Source organism: Embiotoca jacksoni, unplaced genomic scaffold (assembly GCF_022577435.1).
Source record: "Embiotoca jacksoni isolate LCO1_2020_lvr unplaced genomic scaffold, fEmbJac1.0.p SCAF_7, whole genome shotgun sequence".
Taxonomy (NCBI): domain Eukaryota; kingdom Metazoa; phylum Chordata; class Actinopteri; family Embiotocidae; genus Embiotoca; species Embiotoca jacksoni.
The window spans coordinates 17,134,257-17,152,052 of record NW_027185425.1 but is presented as its reverse complement, the minus strand read 5'-3'; the positions used below and the strand labels follow the sequence as shown (position 1 = coordinate 17,152,052).

Sequence of the window (17,796 nt, the reverse complement as noted above, 5' to 3'; positions counted from 1 at the left end):
AGCTGTAATCTTACACTTCTGTGGTTATAAACAAAACTGAATCAGAGGCACAAAACATAAAAGATATAAAGTTTGTCAAATTATTTATATTTCTTTTCTATTCATTTATGTTGTTAAATTCTGTGGGAGGAGGTCCATTTTTTTTTTTTTTTATCTCTCCTGTCACATTGCTTTTATGTTGTTTGTATGAGTGCAAATACTAATAATAATGAAAAAGTACATTACTGGTGTTCACATTGAACAGGAGGAATGTGGCTCTGGTGCAGCTTCAACATTAAGATGCGTGCTGTAATCTCCTAACTGTCTGGAATTAAGGCTTAAAATGCACAGATATTTATTTGACAACAATAATAGTAAAGTTTGAAGAAGAGAATCAAAGATATAAATAAATATTGAATTAAGCATGAAGGGCCGGATCTGAGCAAACAGCCCCACAGACCCAAAGTTGTTTGTGGTGATTAGTTTGACTTGATCGAGTTGTTATTTTGATTCAGAACGTGGTATTATATAGCACAAATTCACATTATAAGAAACTAACCTAAAAGGACATCTGACAATGAATCAGTTTGAACTTTAAAAAAAGTAATAGACCTGATTTCTGTATACAAGTTGTGGGGAGGTGGTTGGGGTAGATGGACGGCACAGTCGAGGACTTTTGACACCGAAGACAAGAGTCCCAACTGTGGTCAGATCTGGGCTTCAAAAACACTTTCGTTAAGGTTTGGACAAGGTCGTGGTTTTGGTTCAAGTCTAACAAAGTAAATGGCTCATTCTTCAATACTGTGGCACAGTGTTTTAGAAGTAGACTTAGACGATGATTCTTCTCTAGATAGTCAAAGTCAAATAACTTAGTCACACGACCGTAGAGAAGATTTTAACGACCAATATCGCAGGCCTATCGCAGGCATATAGGAATTTCACCTTATAAGGTGGCTGATATTCGCCGAAGTAAAAACTTTTGTACAGAACACAATGTAGTTTCCCAAATTGTTCTGTTTGTGCTTTTTAATAATGATTTATAATTATCAAATTCCCAGTGACATTTACTGCATCTTTGTCATGAGTGTCAAAGGTGTTTGATAACCTCATTTGAAAGATCATGGTAAAAAAAATGTATGTTGCAATGTTTTTACTCCCTATCAGTATCAGTCACGCTCAACAAAAAAAAGTTAAATAATGCCTCGGTTGTTACCAAAAGATGTCGTGCTGCAAAAGCAGAAAACAACCATAGGAACATTCAGAGATATTATACGTGTGTTTATTAAAAATATTTCATCTTTAGGATGCTTTTATTAAAAATGTGCTGTTGCCGGTTATCTGTATATAAACAACATTTCAGGAAAGCAAGGTTCACTATTGAGGCCCTGTTTAATTTACAGCTGACTGTTTTGTACAGATTAATTTTTTTAATCCGTAAACAGTTAACTTTATTAAAAACTTTAACTTTATTGAAAAAGACACAGAGCTTCAAAAGTGGCAGTGCAGCTGCTTTTTGGCCTCAGGCTCTGAAGCAGGTTAATTCAACCATAACTCATTATAATGTTACACGTCATGTTACACATAATAAAGTGGTGTGATGTAATGGTATTTGCGGGGAGCTATTTTAGGTTCCTGACTATTTAAAAAGAGATCATGCAGATTTGCTTTGTATTTGTTTGATTAATGCCAGTAAATGTCAGAGTGAAGTCTTAATCTGGACATTTAAACACGTCGACAGACAGTCGGTACGTTTGCACACATCTCCTCATATGGACAATCCTCCAAATATACGAGTCTTACTCAACAGATAGCTGTAATCCCCGCTGTTTATCAGATATCAAAATCCGACTTCTATACGGTGATTGATGCACTGGGGTTTCGCTAATGCTTTAGTTATCGTGAGGGATTATGTGCCTTACGAAATAAACCTGCCTGGGCTTCTGCACTGGTTCATGTCATTAGAGTGTGTGAGAGGATTGTGCTGCAGCCGTCTGTAATCACCGCAATAAAAGCTGATGTGTTTAATCACAGGTTTTCACCTGCTGCTCTGTTGTGGTGTTAGCAGCAAGAAAATACAAAAAGATGCAAATGAAATACACCCCCTAAAAATAAAAAAATAAAAACAGTGAGAAAATTTGAATTGTTACATGTTGGGTGTCAGCCGGAACAAAAAAAAGATTTGTGTGCATGAGTGGAAATACAATGGGGCACAGTAGAAAGGATGTATGATTAATCACACTTAACTTGGATAGGGCTGGGGGGTGGTTGGGGGAGGGGAGGGGAGGAGGGGTGCACGTGAGATCTTTTCATCATTCGCTGAATGTATTACTGCAAATCTGGCGAAAGGTGAGCTCACAGAGAGCCAGTCGCTGAGTGTGTTGTGCTGAGGACAGCAGGACGGGAGCGACGGCAGAAAGGATAAATCACCGCTCCCAGCACAGAGGAAAGCCACAGTCTCAACTTGAAATAAACCAGTGGGACTTCCTTACGCCTCGCTAATGGCCTGCGGTGCTTTCTTGCCAAAAGATTGCCGTCGAAGAGAAGGGGTCCACAGTTCTGGGAGATGTACAGATGAGCGCTGATAATGCATCAACGCTCACAAAGCGGGGTATTTTTAGTTGCCGAGTAGGTGTGACATGATGTGTCACACCGCTTAAATCATGATTTCAAATCTTTAATCTATTTCTGTAGACAGGCTTTCAATTAAACGGTGTCGTTTTCTAAAAAAGAGAGCTCCTGTATTTAAATGCCCATTACACAACCCAGCACATCATCCAGCACTGTAATATCATCACTCGTGCCAATATCTTAGAAAGTCTAAGAATTCTTCATCGTTGGATATTAAAAATCAGTGCTGAGAAATGGTTGTATTTCATCACGGAGACGCAGCAGCCTGGAACCCGCTGCGTGCTGTCCTTGCCAGCTTCATTTTGATAAAAAGCTATGTTTGCCGAGGATGGATTTAACCTCGCCGCTCGTGCTCCTAAAAGGCTATTTGGAAAATGGCCGCGCCACTTCAATGCCAGAAGCCAAAAGGTGATGCTCGCGGCTCAGGAGGGAAGCTGTTGGAGTCAGGCTGATCACTCTTGCCATTGCTACCTGTCAGATAGAACAAATTGAATTTGTCTTCCTTCGGTGGCTTGTTGAGGCTCTAAACAGCGTATTAGTGGCTCTACTTATCAAAGCTGTCAAAGCAAATCTGTTTAGCTGTGAACCTGGGAGACTCACATCAGCCTCCAGGTAACATTACATACATACAATGTGGAGTACATACGCAGGCGGCGCCGGCCAACATTATTATGTGGAAATAATTTCAACTCGACAACATATACCTGGACACAAATGAGTCTCCTGAACAACGTCCACTGAAAACCAGAAAGTATGTTTTGATTTGGCTAAATTTGTTTTCTTAAAGACTTGTTGTTGTTGTTGTTGTTAAAAGGCTTTCAATCACTATATTTCAGTTTTAAAGTAGGTTGAACGATGTTGAAACCTGTGCTGTGTCTTAAATGGCGTACTTCCCTTAGTACACTCACTTATTGCACACTTACATGTTAGCACACTTACTTGTGTAGTAGCTCAATTTTGACAGGGTCTCAAATCGCACACTGCTGTTCTTCACGTGTCGGATATAACTGCGGCATTTAAATGCATCACCTGCCAACATATCTGCTGGCTTTATTTATTTTGCCCATAAATGAACGTTTTTTTTGTTCCCTCTGTTTAACGCAATCAACATACTGATGGCTCTAACAGCTGTTTAGTGGTACTTAGTGAAAAATAAACACTTTTGTGTGGATGTGTACTACCTTATTGTATATTGTGGGGTTCTACAATGGCGGCCGAGTCCTCAGACACTACTAGAAAAATACTTTCGGCTGGTGGTGCCTCCCTTTCCACTATGTAGCTATAACAGTGACCGTTGAGGGTCAAAAGTGTTCAACAGAGTAACTAATCCTTACAAATGTTACTTTCTTCAATTCATTGAAAGCATCTGACAATGACAAATAGCTCATCTAGAAAAATGGTATTGAGCAAACCATCATAGTAAGACCTGTAAATGAGAAAGGAAAACGATTATATAAATCAGGCTACGGATGACACATTAACACACCCCTCAGTAAACACCTTCAGAATATAGATGCGAATAAAACTCAGGAGTTTGGTGTGTGTAAGTGCAACTGAAGTGGAGATTTCTGGGTCAGAGTTTAAGTCGTTTTTGCCTGCAGAGTCTCACCATAAGACGGCTGAGGCGCAAAGAATCCTTCACCTTTAATAAAAAGAGGTAAATATATTGTAATTTTATTGACCATCCTCAAAAGGGATTGACCTGGATGTCTCGACATCTCTTGGCCATGATAGCAGTGTGGCTTCCTCTATGGATGGTAAGGTTGAGCCTCCACACTTGTTCACACTGAAGGGAAATTTTGAAACAACTGCTGCATGAGGTTTGGTTGAGATGCTCCAAATGTAAAAGAGTCATTTACTTTCATATATTTTGCCAAAGAAAAACTAAATTACATTCAAATTAGCTTCAGCTGTATTTGTGTTGAGCACTAATTGGTAAATATTAGCATGCTAACATCCTACACAACAAAAGTACCTGATACGAACCCCGGGGCGATGAAATACCAAAACAAATAAAGTACAGTAAAGAGTCGATACTGGGTTTAATGATGGCCAAAAGATTAATAATATATCTGCAACACATCAGCATGCAATCTTTGTCTCTGACGTGAGACTGAAAAAACAAGTGCTGCTTAGCAGAACCGCTAGCATGCTGGTAGACCTGTTTGACTTGTTGAACACAAATCAATAGTTGCTGGTCCTGATCAGGGATGTAAGGAAGGTGAAACAAGGCCAAACAAAGCCCTGGTATTAGAAGGGATTATTTAATGCATGTGTATTGGTAAATGTTTCCTCCGTTTTCACTCCCACATACTCCCAGGGATCGCAGGTTTTTGTTTTTTTACAAGTGTTTTACATTAAAGGGAATCGAGTTTGAGAATGTGTTTGTCACAGATGTGATTCATCTCTGCAGTGGGTCCGCCACTAACTGTTAAATTAAGTGCTGGGCGTGGACTGATATAAAACCTACTGATTTTTACACCCAGCATGTTAAACTGACTTTATTTTACTCTGCATGTAATTAAAATTCTTGTGATATTAAGCAGAAAAGCATATTTTTGGGGAACTAAACCTCGAGCTTTATTGTTTCAGACTCTGCAGTGTTTCCTTCCCACTATCCTCTGCGCTTCAGGTTGCTGCTGTCCTCCTCTCTGGGGGGGATGAGGTGAAAACTTGAGTGATGTCCCCGTCTAAGAGCTGCCCCGTTCACTTTTAGCCTCCCCACCGGGCTCCCAGTGAGAAACCTCTGTCATGTACTGAGCGGGTGCCGGTGAAGGCTCCACGAGGTGGGCGAGGCTGGAGTGCTTTCAACGGCGTTATTGTTCCAAACCTCTCCCCATTGAGGTAAAGCTGACTCCACACATGTGACTTATAGGCTGCGTTATGAAGACACTCTCCTCATACAAGCTCTTACATTTCACTGGAAAGAAAAAAAAAAGACCTCAAATCCACCATGTATCACAAGAAATCCACTGCACACTCAAGAAAATGAAATCCACTGAGATAATTCCTTTAAATCATATATTCATAAATATTCATTGACAAATTAATATACCGAGACATCAAAGCGTCATTCACCAAGGTCATCGCAACGGAGAGGTGTGTGCATGTAGGAAGGAGGAGAGATCGTTACAGGCGTAACGTTTTTAAAAGCTGAAACAGTTCTTCAGACAGGAAGTAACATCCCGAACACAATCCTACCCCAGTTCTGTCAGCCTGAACACCGGATTCCAGATATGCTACATCTAATAACATAAAGCATCAACAAAAAGTGTCGGGTGGCTGTTGGAAGGAATTTAAATCAAAACCAGAGCTACTGTAGTTGACTTCATTATCTATAAATAACACAATCTACAATTCTCTAACTGCACACATCTCATTCTTGGAGAGGTCTCTGGTGGTGGTGGCGCTGTAACACTTACTTTAGGAAACTGCTTGACTGGTATTAAAACTTTCTGGCCCAGTTTCATGTTCTTGTTGATGACGACGTCGATGAACTTCTCCTCTTCCTTCCCCTCGTCTTTCTGAATTTTATCGATTTCTAGAAAGAAGGAAGAAGAAACGTAATGAGCTGGTGTCGAAAAGCAGCAAATGAGCAGCGCCATGGTACGACTGATACTAACGCAGATCTCCATTATCAATTAAAAGAATACCTGAATTTATAAACCCCATCTCCAGAAAAGTTGTAAAATGTAGTGAAACAAGAATTCATGATTTGTTAGTTCTTTTGAATTGTTACAAACTGGAAAAACTACAAAGAAAATCCAGTCTAACGCTTTCACTGACCACATTTTGTAAATGTAAACACAATTTTGAATTTGATGCCAGCAACCCAGTCAAAAGTTGAACGTTTTCCAGAAGGAGGTCCGGATTTTTAAATCAGGAAACACTGATACGTTTTCTATACAGGAGTGAGACGAGGATATTTAGACTGATTGCATGTATACGCGTATGTATTAAATATCATGTGACGTAAGGACATGGATGGCCGAGCCTGTTTGAAAACATCGAGCTGAACTTTCCGCAGAGCTCTAAACATTTGAGTTATGTGTTGCTCTTTTGTGTGACAAGACAGGTTTGGACAACAATAATGAAACCTCTCAAGCTAACTATACTACGTTAAGACTCAAGAGAACATCTGCAGCGTCACTGGATCTACAGTCTCTAACTGTTGTTGGCCAACAAATGCTCCAAATTTAAACTGGGTCACACGTTATTGTTTGTACATGTCAATTAGCGATCTTAAGAGGTGTTAATACATCTAATTTTGAACTTTTTGGGGGAAAAAAAAGCTTAATTTCAAAACGTTGAAATCTTCCTTCAACTTAATATTGTTTTGTTTTTTTATTATCGGGAAAATTTCAAAAAGTCTCCTTAAATTTCAAATTCTTGATTTTTTCAAAATTCCAACAATATAAAAATGTTTGCTAAATTAGCCAAAGAAAGCACAACTCCACCAGTGACAGCAGTGTAATGTCTTCTGAGTGCAGACTGACGAAATAAATCATTTGAACTTGGAGGCTACACATTTATTTATTTTACGGAAAGGTAGCTTTACAAACTACAGTAGGACTCTGATTTCCAATCATTCGAGATTTGTTCAATCTTTTTTTAGACCTGAAAAACAAACCTTATCAATACAGTTTTTACCGACAACATGTTAGTTCCCTTTAGCATCAGTCCCCTCGCCGACTGGCAGAGTCTCGGTCACCATTAACACTTGGTAATTTGAACAGAGACACCAATTTACTTGAGCAGACACGACATGTGCTACAGTCCCTTTCATGTGCTCATATAAAAAAAAAAAAAAAATGAAGGGGAGGACACTGGAGCTCGTACCTCCAGGCTACCAAAAATACTGGCTGTCACGCTTCTTCTTTTCAGCAGAGGAAGACTTTGATGTATTTGGAGATGTAACCTTGAACGTTTAATCAGATGGATAACATCTGTGTTTCAGTTGCCAGGAAAATGGTTTTGTGGAGAGGGCAGCGGAGAGGTGCAGGGAGGTCTACGGCGATGACTGCAGGCTAAAAGCCCGGCAGAGGAAAGGTTGAGGCAGAGGGCGAACTCCATCACAGATTTATTTCTCCTGTGGAAAATGATTTTTGAATAGCGTGGGGTGGGGGGGTATAGAAATCAGATTAAAACAGAGCAATCACGATGGTTTAGCTTTTTCAGCGCAGGTTATTTGAAGACTAGCTCAGTGTCAGATGCGATGCTGACGAGATTCAGTTCCAAATAAGCTTCGCGGCAAATCTGAAAACACGGTAAAACGGAAAAAAACTCTCATGTTTAAACGCCACACGAGCCGACACACCTCTCACCCATCTTTGAATTACACCGAACTGAGCGTATCAGCAGCCACAAACTGGAAACTCAAAAATGCAATTGTGATTTCTCAACAAAGCTCTGCAGCATTACATTAGCAGAATGTAATTAAAACCTTTGATATGATTTTTTTAACGAGGATAAAAGAAGTACCAGTGAGATGGAGATATCTTTAAGCTTTAGCTTATCCCATGGGGGGCAGGGAGAGCACACGTTCTGAGAAAAGACAACATTAATATTAATGCATCGCCTAGCAACGTGCCAAGACAGAGTTTTCTCCTTCCACCAGGCGTTGTCCTCAAAACATCCAGCCTCGGATGCGTTGGGAGATAGTGACTAAGATTGCGTTTCAAATGCAATTTTTTTTTCCTTTTCAAGCTCACAGCACAACCCCCCAGAGTTGCTCGCAAAGATACATTTTTGCATTTCAAGTCCAAATAAACCCCAACAGCGCTCAGCAATCAATCAGCAGGTATATAAGCAGCCAAAACTGCAGCTTGAAATGAGCTGAACCTCGACGCACGCCATCGCAGAATCAAGCCACTGCGAATTAACTAACCACGGCTCTTTGTAAAGGATCTTGTTTGCGCCGCAGTTTATGAGGGAGAAAATGCAGCGACGTGAACGGAGAACCACCTCCACCTCAGTCGTTACCGAGCGCTCCAACAACAGAGATTAAACATGCATCACTGACACAACCACAATGTGCCTGTTGTTGTTTTTTTACATTCCTTTCCACAGACCCTCCTGTTCCAACTCCATTTGGCTGGTCGAGAGTCACAACGCAGGCCTCTATTGAATCCTGGAAGTCAATGAAAAATATCATTACTCGTCTTCTTTCTTTTTTTGGGCCCGTTCTTTATTTTTCCTTCAACAACAATGCTGACTCATGATGAAGAATGAAAGGAATTCAGTGGGTTGATGCAGCTTTTACAGTCAGCTGCTCAGACACAAAAATGAAATCAATGAATTCATTAAATATTGAATTCTGAAGATTTCCTGTTTGATGTTTGACTCTATAATGTCTTTAGGATCCAATTGCTCTGTAATGTATATTGTCGTACTCTCTCTATGTTAACTCCCAAGTCCTCAGCACAAGTTTTGTAAAAAGAGATTTTTTTTATTTTTTTTGGTCCATATATCACAGCTATGGAGAGTAAAATATTGAATTTTGAAGATTTCTTTTAAAGTTATGCTTCAGTCTGATTCTCCCTGGTCGGAGGAGCTCTGGAGGAGCTACCTTGACTAAACATTGCTGAATATGAATGTATATCCTGTTCCCCTGCTGAAACATGCTGGTTTTTCTTATTGCTGAAGTGCCGCAGTCATTTTTATTCCTTTACTTCTACAGTCAAGTGAAAAAATAAGTACATCCCATGGAAATCGTGGCTTTTTTTATATATATTTTTGGACAAGCAAACATTTGATCCTATTTGAAAATAGTGGCTACGGATAAAGGTGGTATACTCAAACTAATAACACACTATTGACATTAAAAGTAAGAACACCACAACATTTATCTCACCTTCAGATCCATACATTTTTAATCTCACACATTTACCTGTAGTGCACACAAATGAAACCTACTGCATGCGTAGAGCATTGTGAATTACAGGAAAATTAAACTTCTAGCTAAAACACATGATTAGCGTACCTAAATAAGCACATGGTTGGGGTTAGGAAAAACAAAAACAATTCAACATAAACATGGTCACCTCCTGGATGCTCACCTCATCGTCCCGCTTGGCAGTCCATGACTAATGCCTCCAAGCCACCGCTCCTACCTCCTAACAACGCCAAAACATGTCCTTTGTTTCCTCTGTTGAGGGCCTTTGGTCACATGATACTGCGTCACATGACATTTACGTATGCGTAAGTTTCACGCCTTCAAAAGGTGTAACTGTCACATCTTGACAGACCAAAGCGTGACTATTTCACATTTTACTATAAGGGGGCGGGCGTGTCTACTTCAAGCTTTGCCGGGATACTGGGTTGTACATTTACACTTCTGACATCTAGTTTGTTGTTGTCTTTGCTGTTGAAGTGTGTGAAGTCATCATGCCAAGATCTAAAGAGCTCTCTGAGGCCTTCAGAAAAAAATGATGTGGATGCCGATGAGTAGGGCAAGGGATTTAAACAGAGCTCCAAATTATTTGAAATAAATCATTAGACTGTAAGTAAAATCATCTTCAAGTGATGTATATTTCAAACGACTGCCAACATGTCCAGGACTGGCTGCCCAGAAAATTCAGCCCTAAAACAGACTGACTGATGTAAAAAGAGTCTCAAAGAACCATCAAATTCCATTCCAGGATCGGCAGCTAACTCTGCTGTTAGTATCAAAGTGCAGTGTTTACAGTCAAAAAAAAGATTACAGGCCGTTGACCTGAATGGGAGACGTGTCAGGAAAGAGCCTCCGCTGTCCACAAAGAACAGTATAGTGAAAGTACAGTTTGCCAATGAACACAAAGAACAGGCCTTTTGAAATAATGTTCTCTGGACATCTATCTGAGAGTTGAAATTGAACCAGAAGTGGACCTTTCAACAGGTTAATGATCCTAAGAACACAACAAATCCACCAAGGAGTGACTCAGAAAGAAGTGATTGAGGGTTATAGAATGACACCTGGCAACTAAAGGAACGTTTAATGAAGGAGTGGTCAAAAATGTTAATAAGCTGATGTCAAAGATTGGTGGATAATTGTACAAAATGCCAATAAGAAGTTATTTCTGCTAAAGGATTGAAAATGCGTTTCTGAGGCCAAGGCTGTACTTACTCCTTTTCACAGAAAAATATCACATCTTTTGATATTTTTGTTGTTGTTCATCTCCAAATCAAATGTTTGCTTTTCTTTTTCTCAGACTCTATCCGAGTTTTGAATGAGTTGCAAACTTGCAGCATACACAATTCTATAAAATACTTGGTATTCATTTGTGAGTGTCCAAAATGGTTTAACATGATTCAAATTAACGGGACAATTCTGGGGTATTACAACTTATTATTTGAGCATAGCCATCATTTTGGAAGATGGTGACATTTCTAACAAATGCACAAGACAGACGAGCTCTAATACAGGTAGACAGACACACAAAAATTACTTTATTTGAAAGCAAAAAGCAAAACAAAGCGCATTATACACAAAAGCTAAAGGAGCATTCTAGCTCCTGGGTTATTTTTACTGTACATGCACATTAGTGTTGCTCCCACTGGCCCTGTCTGTGCGATCCAGCACAGTTCAGAGGCTTTACACTGAAGGGTTGTACCGCAAATAAAAACTCCTTTTCTAGACAGTGCAACGTTTTACAAATATAGACCGAGTAGACAAAGTGCTTGTCGGATTGCTTCAGCACGCCTTTCCAGTGGTGGACAGTTTGTTTAACTTTCTTAAACCAACAGCTGGACAATGATAAAGTGACTGCCAGGTATGTGTATTTCTCTCTCAAGTTCCCCATTTTAACTTACAATTACTTCCATAATTGTTCATGTGTACGACTGCGTTTGAGGAGAGACCGTTGTGTGTGCAACGTTACCCCCATTCATCACATCGGGCCCCTTTCTGTAACAGCAGGTTTTTCAACCAGCCTTCAAGTGTGGCCATCCATAGCTCAGCTGGTATGTGGTCAGATGATACTTGCTTTGTTTTATGCATATCCTAACCTTAATGGCCGGTACAATGACGCAAGGCACCAAAATACACTCAGGATGGCCTTTGCTCTGGAGCCTCGTATCTTCAGCGCTCTCCTGGTACAAGACTGAATGGAACTGAAGGAATGAAACGGATTCAGGTGTTCTTCAGCAATAAGACAAACCGACACGTTTCAACACCCTCTCTGGACAGGATATACATACTGTACATATTCGACATTACTGAAGCCATGTGACTCCTCCAGAGCAACTAAGACCAGAGAGTCAGAGTGACGCATAACTGCAGAAGATCTTTAATATTCAATATATTATTCATTCTTTCCATACGGGTCTCCGTGCGGCTGAGACATATTGGCTTAAAAAGCTGATTTCTTTTCAATTTTCAAATAACTTCAAATGTCATCACTGTTGCTGAATGATGTCCTCAGAAGTAAAAGAAGAGAGAGTCAAACGACAAATATAAAACCAGAGTTTAAATAAACTGCAATCTCAAATCTTGTTCTCCCTGAGCCGTTCATGTTCGGAAGTGTTTCGAAAGTTTCTCTTGCGTTAAACATGTCAACTTTACAACCTTTGCACGCATTAAAAAAATATTTACAGTTGATAAAATGCCTCCGCCTGGGTGATGACACCCAACAACGGGACATCATTCCAGCTGTCTGCTTTCCTATTAGAAATGGAATCACTTAAAAGCAGCTCTGTGATTTAGGCCTTACCATTTAAAATTCATAAGCTGGGCAGATTTTGTGGGATTATGCATGACTTCAGCTGCGAGCTGGAGAGCCGAGTTGGGGACGGAGGCAATTGGGTCATTAAGTCGGCCATTTTCGTGTCGAAGGGTGAGACACATCATAAATAGCTGCAGTATCTCCACACTGTTTGAACCACATTGTTACCGGACAAGACGAAGGGAAACTGACAGCCAACAGGATCACGGAGTGAACGTGTACACCAAACCTCATTTTCATCTATAATGCAAATAGAATGAATGTAAATTGTACTTGTTTTATTTTACTAGTAAATTGGTCTGCTTGTATTTCTTAAAGCTGCAGATTTGTTTTGCTTTGTTTTTCTTATATAAAAAAAAAAAAGAAGCATTTCATGTGCCATGAAGTGGGAGAATCCAGCCACTCCTAAATGATTTGGTTTTAAATATTAAAACAGCTTTAAATTGCACTCATTTTAGAGCTAAACTTGCTGTATTCGCTGCTCGTAATTTTCAATAAACCTCTTTCAGGCCGTTATAAGCCATTTATGCTACACGCTTCAATGTGTCATGTTCAGTGGCGGTCCTGAACAACAACCTTTTCCTAAAGCTAAACACCAGCTTTCAATTAGCATTAACATCTAGCTAGCTAGTTCAAAAACACACCTTGTAAAAGCAACAATTGATTGAAGCTCTATCAACAGTATTCCTTGAAAAACAGTGGTCTGTTGATGCGCACATTGTTCTGCCCAAGCCAGACCCAAAGTCAGGTCATGAGTAGAAGAGTCCGGGTGTGCTCCATTGAGAACCGTTTGCAGTCGTTGCATCCTCGTGGTAGACCCAAGGTTCATTTTGAAACTACTGGAGCAGCTTTAACCGACCGGTGTGCCCCTGAACTGGCCGACACTCTGCCACCGCTGCAGCTGCATCTGGAAAAGAAAAGCCCTCAGCTTCAACGTCACTGCACTTAATCACCGACGCTGGGTGCCGATTGGTCCCGTCAGAGTGGCTGAACAGGGTGTCCGGGCTATGATCACAAACTGAAGCTGTTAGCAACAGTCTGGCGGAGCCAGGCTAATTTTGCCCTGCATCCAGCTAGCGTGCTAAGCTAGGTTAATCGCCTCCCGACTTGAGCTCCACGGGAGTAACATTCATATTTATCCAATCATTCTCCCCAAATAAGCAGATTTCACACCATGTGGAACTACTGAATAAATGCCATTGAAAAAGATACAGAAAAGGTCCGTGTTCATTCATTTAAGTGGATGATAGACTAAAACCCAGAATGCACTGGACAATACAGCAGCTATTAATTGCTTCGCATAAGGATAAGGGAATGTTTACTTTTTGAATGATCATAGTTTCATTTGCCATCGCTGATTACCGATAATATGAAAGTGATGAGAGCCACAGGAAGTGTGAAAACGGCACGGGGTCAGCAGTCCTCTGATAAGACAGTGTGGTGCCACTTTGGTAAACAATATGTATGAAGGAAAGGTTCACAGCGAACAAATATAACGAGAGCTCCGTCCTCCCCGTATACATCCATTCAAACAGGAATCATCTGTGAGCTCGCGGTGTCTTTGGATGTTCAAGGGTATTCTGACACCAGTTTGAGACCCAAACTTTGAATTAGCACAACACTCTTTGAATTATAGATCTAATGACACCTTTTTTTTTGTATTGTGCGAGTGGAAGCTGTGGATGAGACTGAGGTAGCAGGGAGATGAATGAAAACCCTGCCAGTGTTTTCTTTCACAGAGCGGGTGGAGCTATAAAACCGCATATCTTGGTTCAATTTAGCGGAACTGACTGCTGCTCTGGAATTAATTGTACATAAAAAGTGTTTCATGCCACATTTTACTTTATGTTAGTGACCCCAACCTACGGGTATTTACCCAACTGTGGTGTTTATCTGACGGTGGTGCCTCTGGGCAATGTACACCTCCTACATAAACCTTTTTAGTTGCCGTGAAGACAGGTTGTCAGGAGTTGCATCAGCCTTCATACTGACCTATTAATAGACGTTGCCTATGGAGGGGCAACGTCTGACATTTCAATTAAGCAGCATCGGTTTCTTTTATTGTGTTTGATGTAAAATGGTATGTGTCGAGTTACATTTGTTATCTCCAGGCGATGCAGCTCCTAATCATGAAATACAGGCAAAACTGACAATTTTTCTGTCTTCATTTGTATTTTATGAATGTTATTATCATTTGCCCTCTTCATTTCAGCACAGCACAGACAGGATGCACCTGCATAGAAAGAGCTTAGCTCTCACTGCATTTCCCTCCATACATAATTTAATTGAAAATTGGAAGACTGAGTTTTTCTTCCACGCCAGCAAGTGTCTGGAGCAATGAAAACATATCTTGTCTAAACAGCACAACGGTAATTTATCGTCAGCTTTCCGCCACTTTCTTTAAGCAGCCGATGCTATGCTGCCGTCTGCGGCAGGCAGACTCATTATTTTGTTGTTTTGCAATTACGTGTCAAATGAATGAAATGCTCAAACAGGAATGTCACATTATTATTCTCATTTTCCAGTTTCTATCCGGCAGAACATGTTTATACAAACACAGTCAGAGGACACCGAGGTCACTCACAAAGTTGAAGTATTCAAAATAAAATGTTAAAATATTCAAGATGAAAGCTTGTTAGCGTAATAAAACCTCCTATTTACATTTAAAGAGCCTGATAAGCAATTTCCTCAATCAGTTTGAAAACATATCGTTCAATAATGCAGTTTAAACAAATTTGATTGTTGAAAATACTTCTTTTTTTTTTCTTAGCTTTTCTTTTTGGCTTGAAGCTCAGCTGAAAAAGATTATTTCATGTATTTCCATGCAATGATCAGACTTCAGCAACATTTCAATGAAATGTTTTGTCTATCATAAATTATTAAAGTAAAACGGTATAACTTTTGTTCTACTGTGGCTACAATTGGCAGTTATGGTATGATGATAAATTAAATAGCTTTCTAGTCTGGCCACAAAAATAATAATGACCGTTCATTCCAGACAGAGCAGCTAATGCTGAAGCAGTTTTATAGCTTATGAATTTGTAACTTTCAATTTATAAGAGTAACAATGTGCTATTTTATTTAAAAGTTACATATAGTTTTGCTTTGATGCTTTAGAGAAAAATATACAGATGGAAACTCTGTTTTTAGGAGCTTCCATTGGTGGATGAAATATCAAAAGGGGAAAAATATGTCAATCATAATGGTGATTTATCAAAATGCCTTGTTTGTAGTATTCAGGTTACAATTAAGAAATACAAATATATTCATAAATAGAGAGTAATCCTGCTACTTGCTAAAACCTATTTCACCTTTTTTTTTGGCTTGAAACATGAATAAAAGCATGAATTGAGTATCAACACAATCTTTCAACATTCTAATCAATTGTTTCAGATCTACATAGCAGCATTCAAATCCTAAATCATTGTAAATATAACAGGCACCGAGTTGACTTCTGAGAACAGAACTGAAAACGGGACCATTTCCCAGTCTCGATAAATTACAACAAACCTCGGTGGTTTGGTCATTATTTATGTTGTCTGCTGGTCCTATAAACCATCGACACCGGACTGACTGACTGCCAAGGGTTTCAGGCTATATGGTCAGTGCCAGAGACAGTTTGCCCCGAACACATTTCATGTGTGCTAGCAGTGTGACCACACACATTTAGCGTGAATCATGGTGTCAAGGCTGTGACCCTTGAAAGAGAAACGCTTACGCTCCAAAAAAAAAAAAAAGAAAAAGAAAAAACACGCCTGGACTCGCTCCTGTCCTGAAATCTCAATTTCACTCTGGCTCCTCCATTGCCTTGACAAGGTCAGGCTGGCAGCAGGAATTCGTCTCGCCCCCTAATCTGGAGATTACATTCTCGGCGGCCGGGCGAGGCCCTCCCTCCTTCCCCTACTCTTTCTGCCTCTCTCCCTGCAACCCTGCCAGCCTGGCTCGCTACGGAGAGGTAACGAGCCAAGACCCGCTTACAGTGTAGAGATAATGTCCACGGATTAAGACAGAGAGCCCCTCGAGTGGTGCCTCTTTCATTTCAGTATCCGGCCTGTGACGCATCATAAACACACCGAGCCAGTCAGACTCCGCTCCGTGTAAGTCAAACTCTCTCCTCTTATGGAAGTGTACGTTAGCGCGTGATGCTGATCCGCCGAACTCCCCGGTAATGGCTACAGAATTTTACACAATTACAAAAGAACATTTTCACTGCAAAAATCATGGGATCTTTGGGGGTGCTCTTGTGGCCCTCGAGGTGAGTCACCAATTTAAAATGGTTGTGTAAGAACATTAAAGTTCCTTGAAGATGCCTTTGGGTGGCGGGGCTGTTCAAAGTGCATGAGATAAGTGCTCCGAGGCGTCTACCTCGTGTGACATCCTTCCATAAACGTCAGGCCTGTTGTTGGCTCATCATTTGAATAGTCACTGGGTGCATCTATCTGCTCATTTAAAGATTTGAGATTTTCAAAGTGTTCTTAACCCGACGGAAGATTTTGCACCTCGGCCCTTATCCAAGTAACTACGTAGCTGCAATAAACAGAAAGGAGGACGAGATGGTTTTCATGTGTGACAGATCCAAGAGATGTTACTTCAGGTTTCATTACCATCCACTGCAGCAAAATATGTAACTTTCATGCCTACACAGCCCAGAGCGTGGCGAGCTCACGTTTTGATGTCGTGGACGGGCGTGGCTATTTCACGCTTTGCTGTGATTCTGTTTTTTGTTTTTTTTGTGTGACGTCATATATCACAGGAAATGAAAATAGAAACACCAAAGACAAGTGAAAGAATCCTTTTAAGCAAGCAAGACAATGTGATAATGTGATCAACACACTAAATTCGTGACACTTTTTTTTTGTGCCGGGAAAACGTTTTCACATTAATAAGGAAGCGTGACAACAGAAGGAGGAGGGGAAAAAACACAAGAAGTTCATCTCAGATGATACTCATCTTTGTAATACATTTACATTTTTCCTGATCAGAGGAATCTGGGAGATGCACACTAGACACAAACTCATTGATTCAGATCATTTCTCTATCAAGAAACTCACTTGTATGACAGTCAACTTCTTGACAAGTAGAGATGCTTCTGCTGAGCTGTTCCATAAAAAAAAAAAAAAAAGAAATACAACTGATCAATAAGAAAACACTTCTGTGAACTTACTACGGAAGTACTGCACTGTATTTATGAACAATATTAAAGGACACTGTATTTTTGGGCTACATAAAGTGCAAGTACATTTCAAATCAAATTGATAAAAGTCTAAGTTAAAGATAAGATAAAAAAAAAAAAATGCTGAATTTATAATGACTTTGATCCTCAAACTTCCTATATGGGTTAATAATATTCCCCCATCCATAATTCAACATTTTTTCACACAATGGATTGGAAAACATCAGTCTGCTTCGGCGCCCCGTTTCCTAAAAGCAGTCGCTAAAACAAACCCGTGTATTTCTCACTGAATGTTTGGAGATCACAGACATTTGG

At 40.1% G+C, this 17,796-nt stretch overlaps 1 protein-coding gene across 2 annotated transcripts in view; it reads right to left on the bottom strand.

Moving 5' to 3' along the window:
* The window catches only part of khdrbs3 (KH domain containing, RNA binding, signal transduction associated 3), a 110,968-nt gene that overhangs the window by 55,412 nt on the left and 37,760 nt on the right, over nt 1–17,796 (bottom strand). For both annotated transcript variants that reach the window (XR_011179670.1, XM_069176751.1), the window contains exon 2: nt 6,030–6,148. Coding sequence is in view for 1 of the 2 variants with exons in the window: in XM_069176751.1 (XP_069032852.1) it covers nt 6,030–6,148 (119 nt within the window). In the remaining variant the exon portion in view is untranslated. The remainder of the gene's footprint in view (nt 1–6,029; nt 6,149–17,796) is intronic.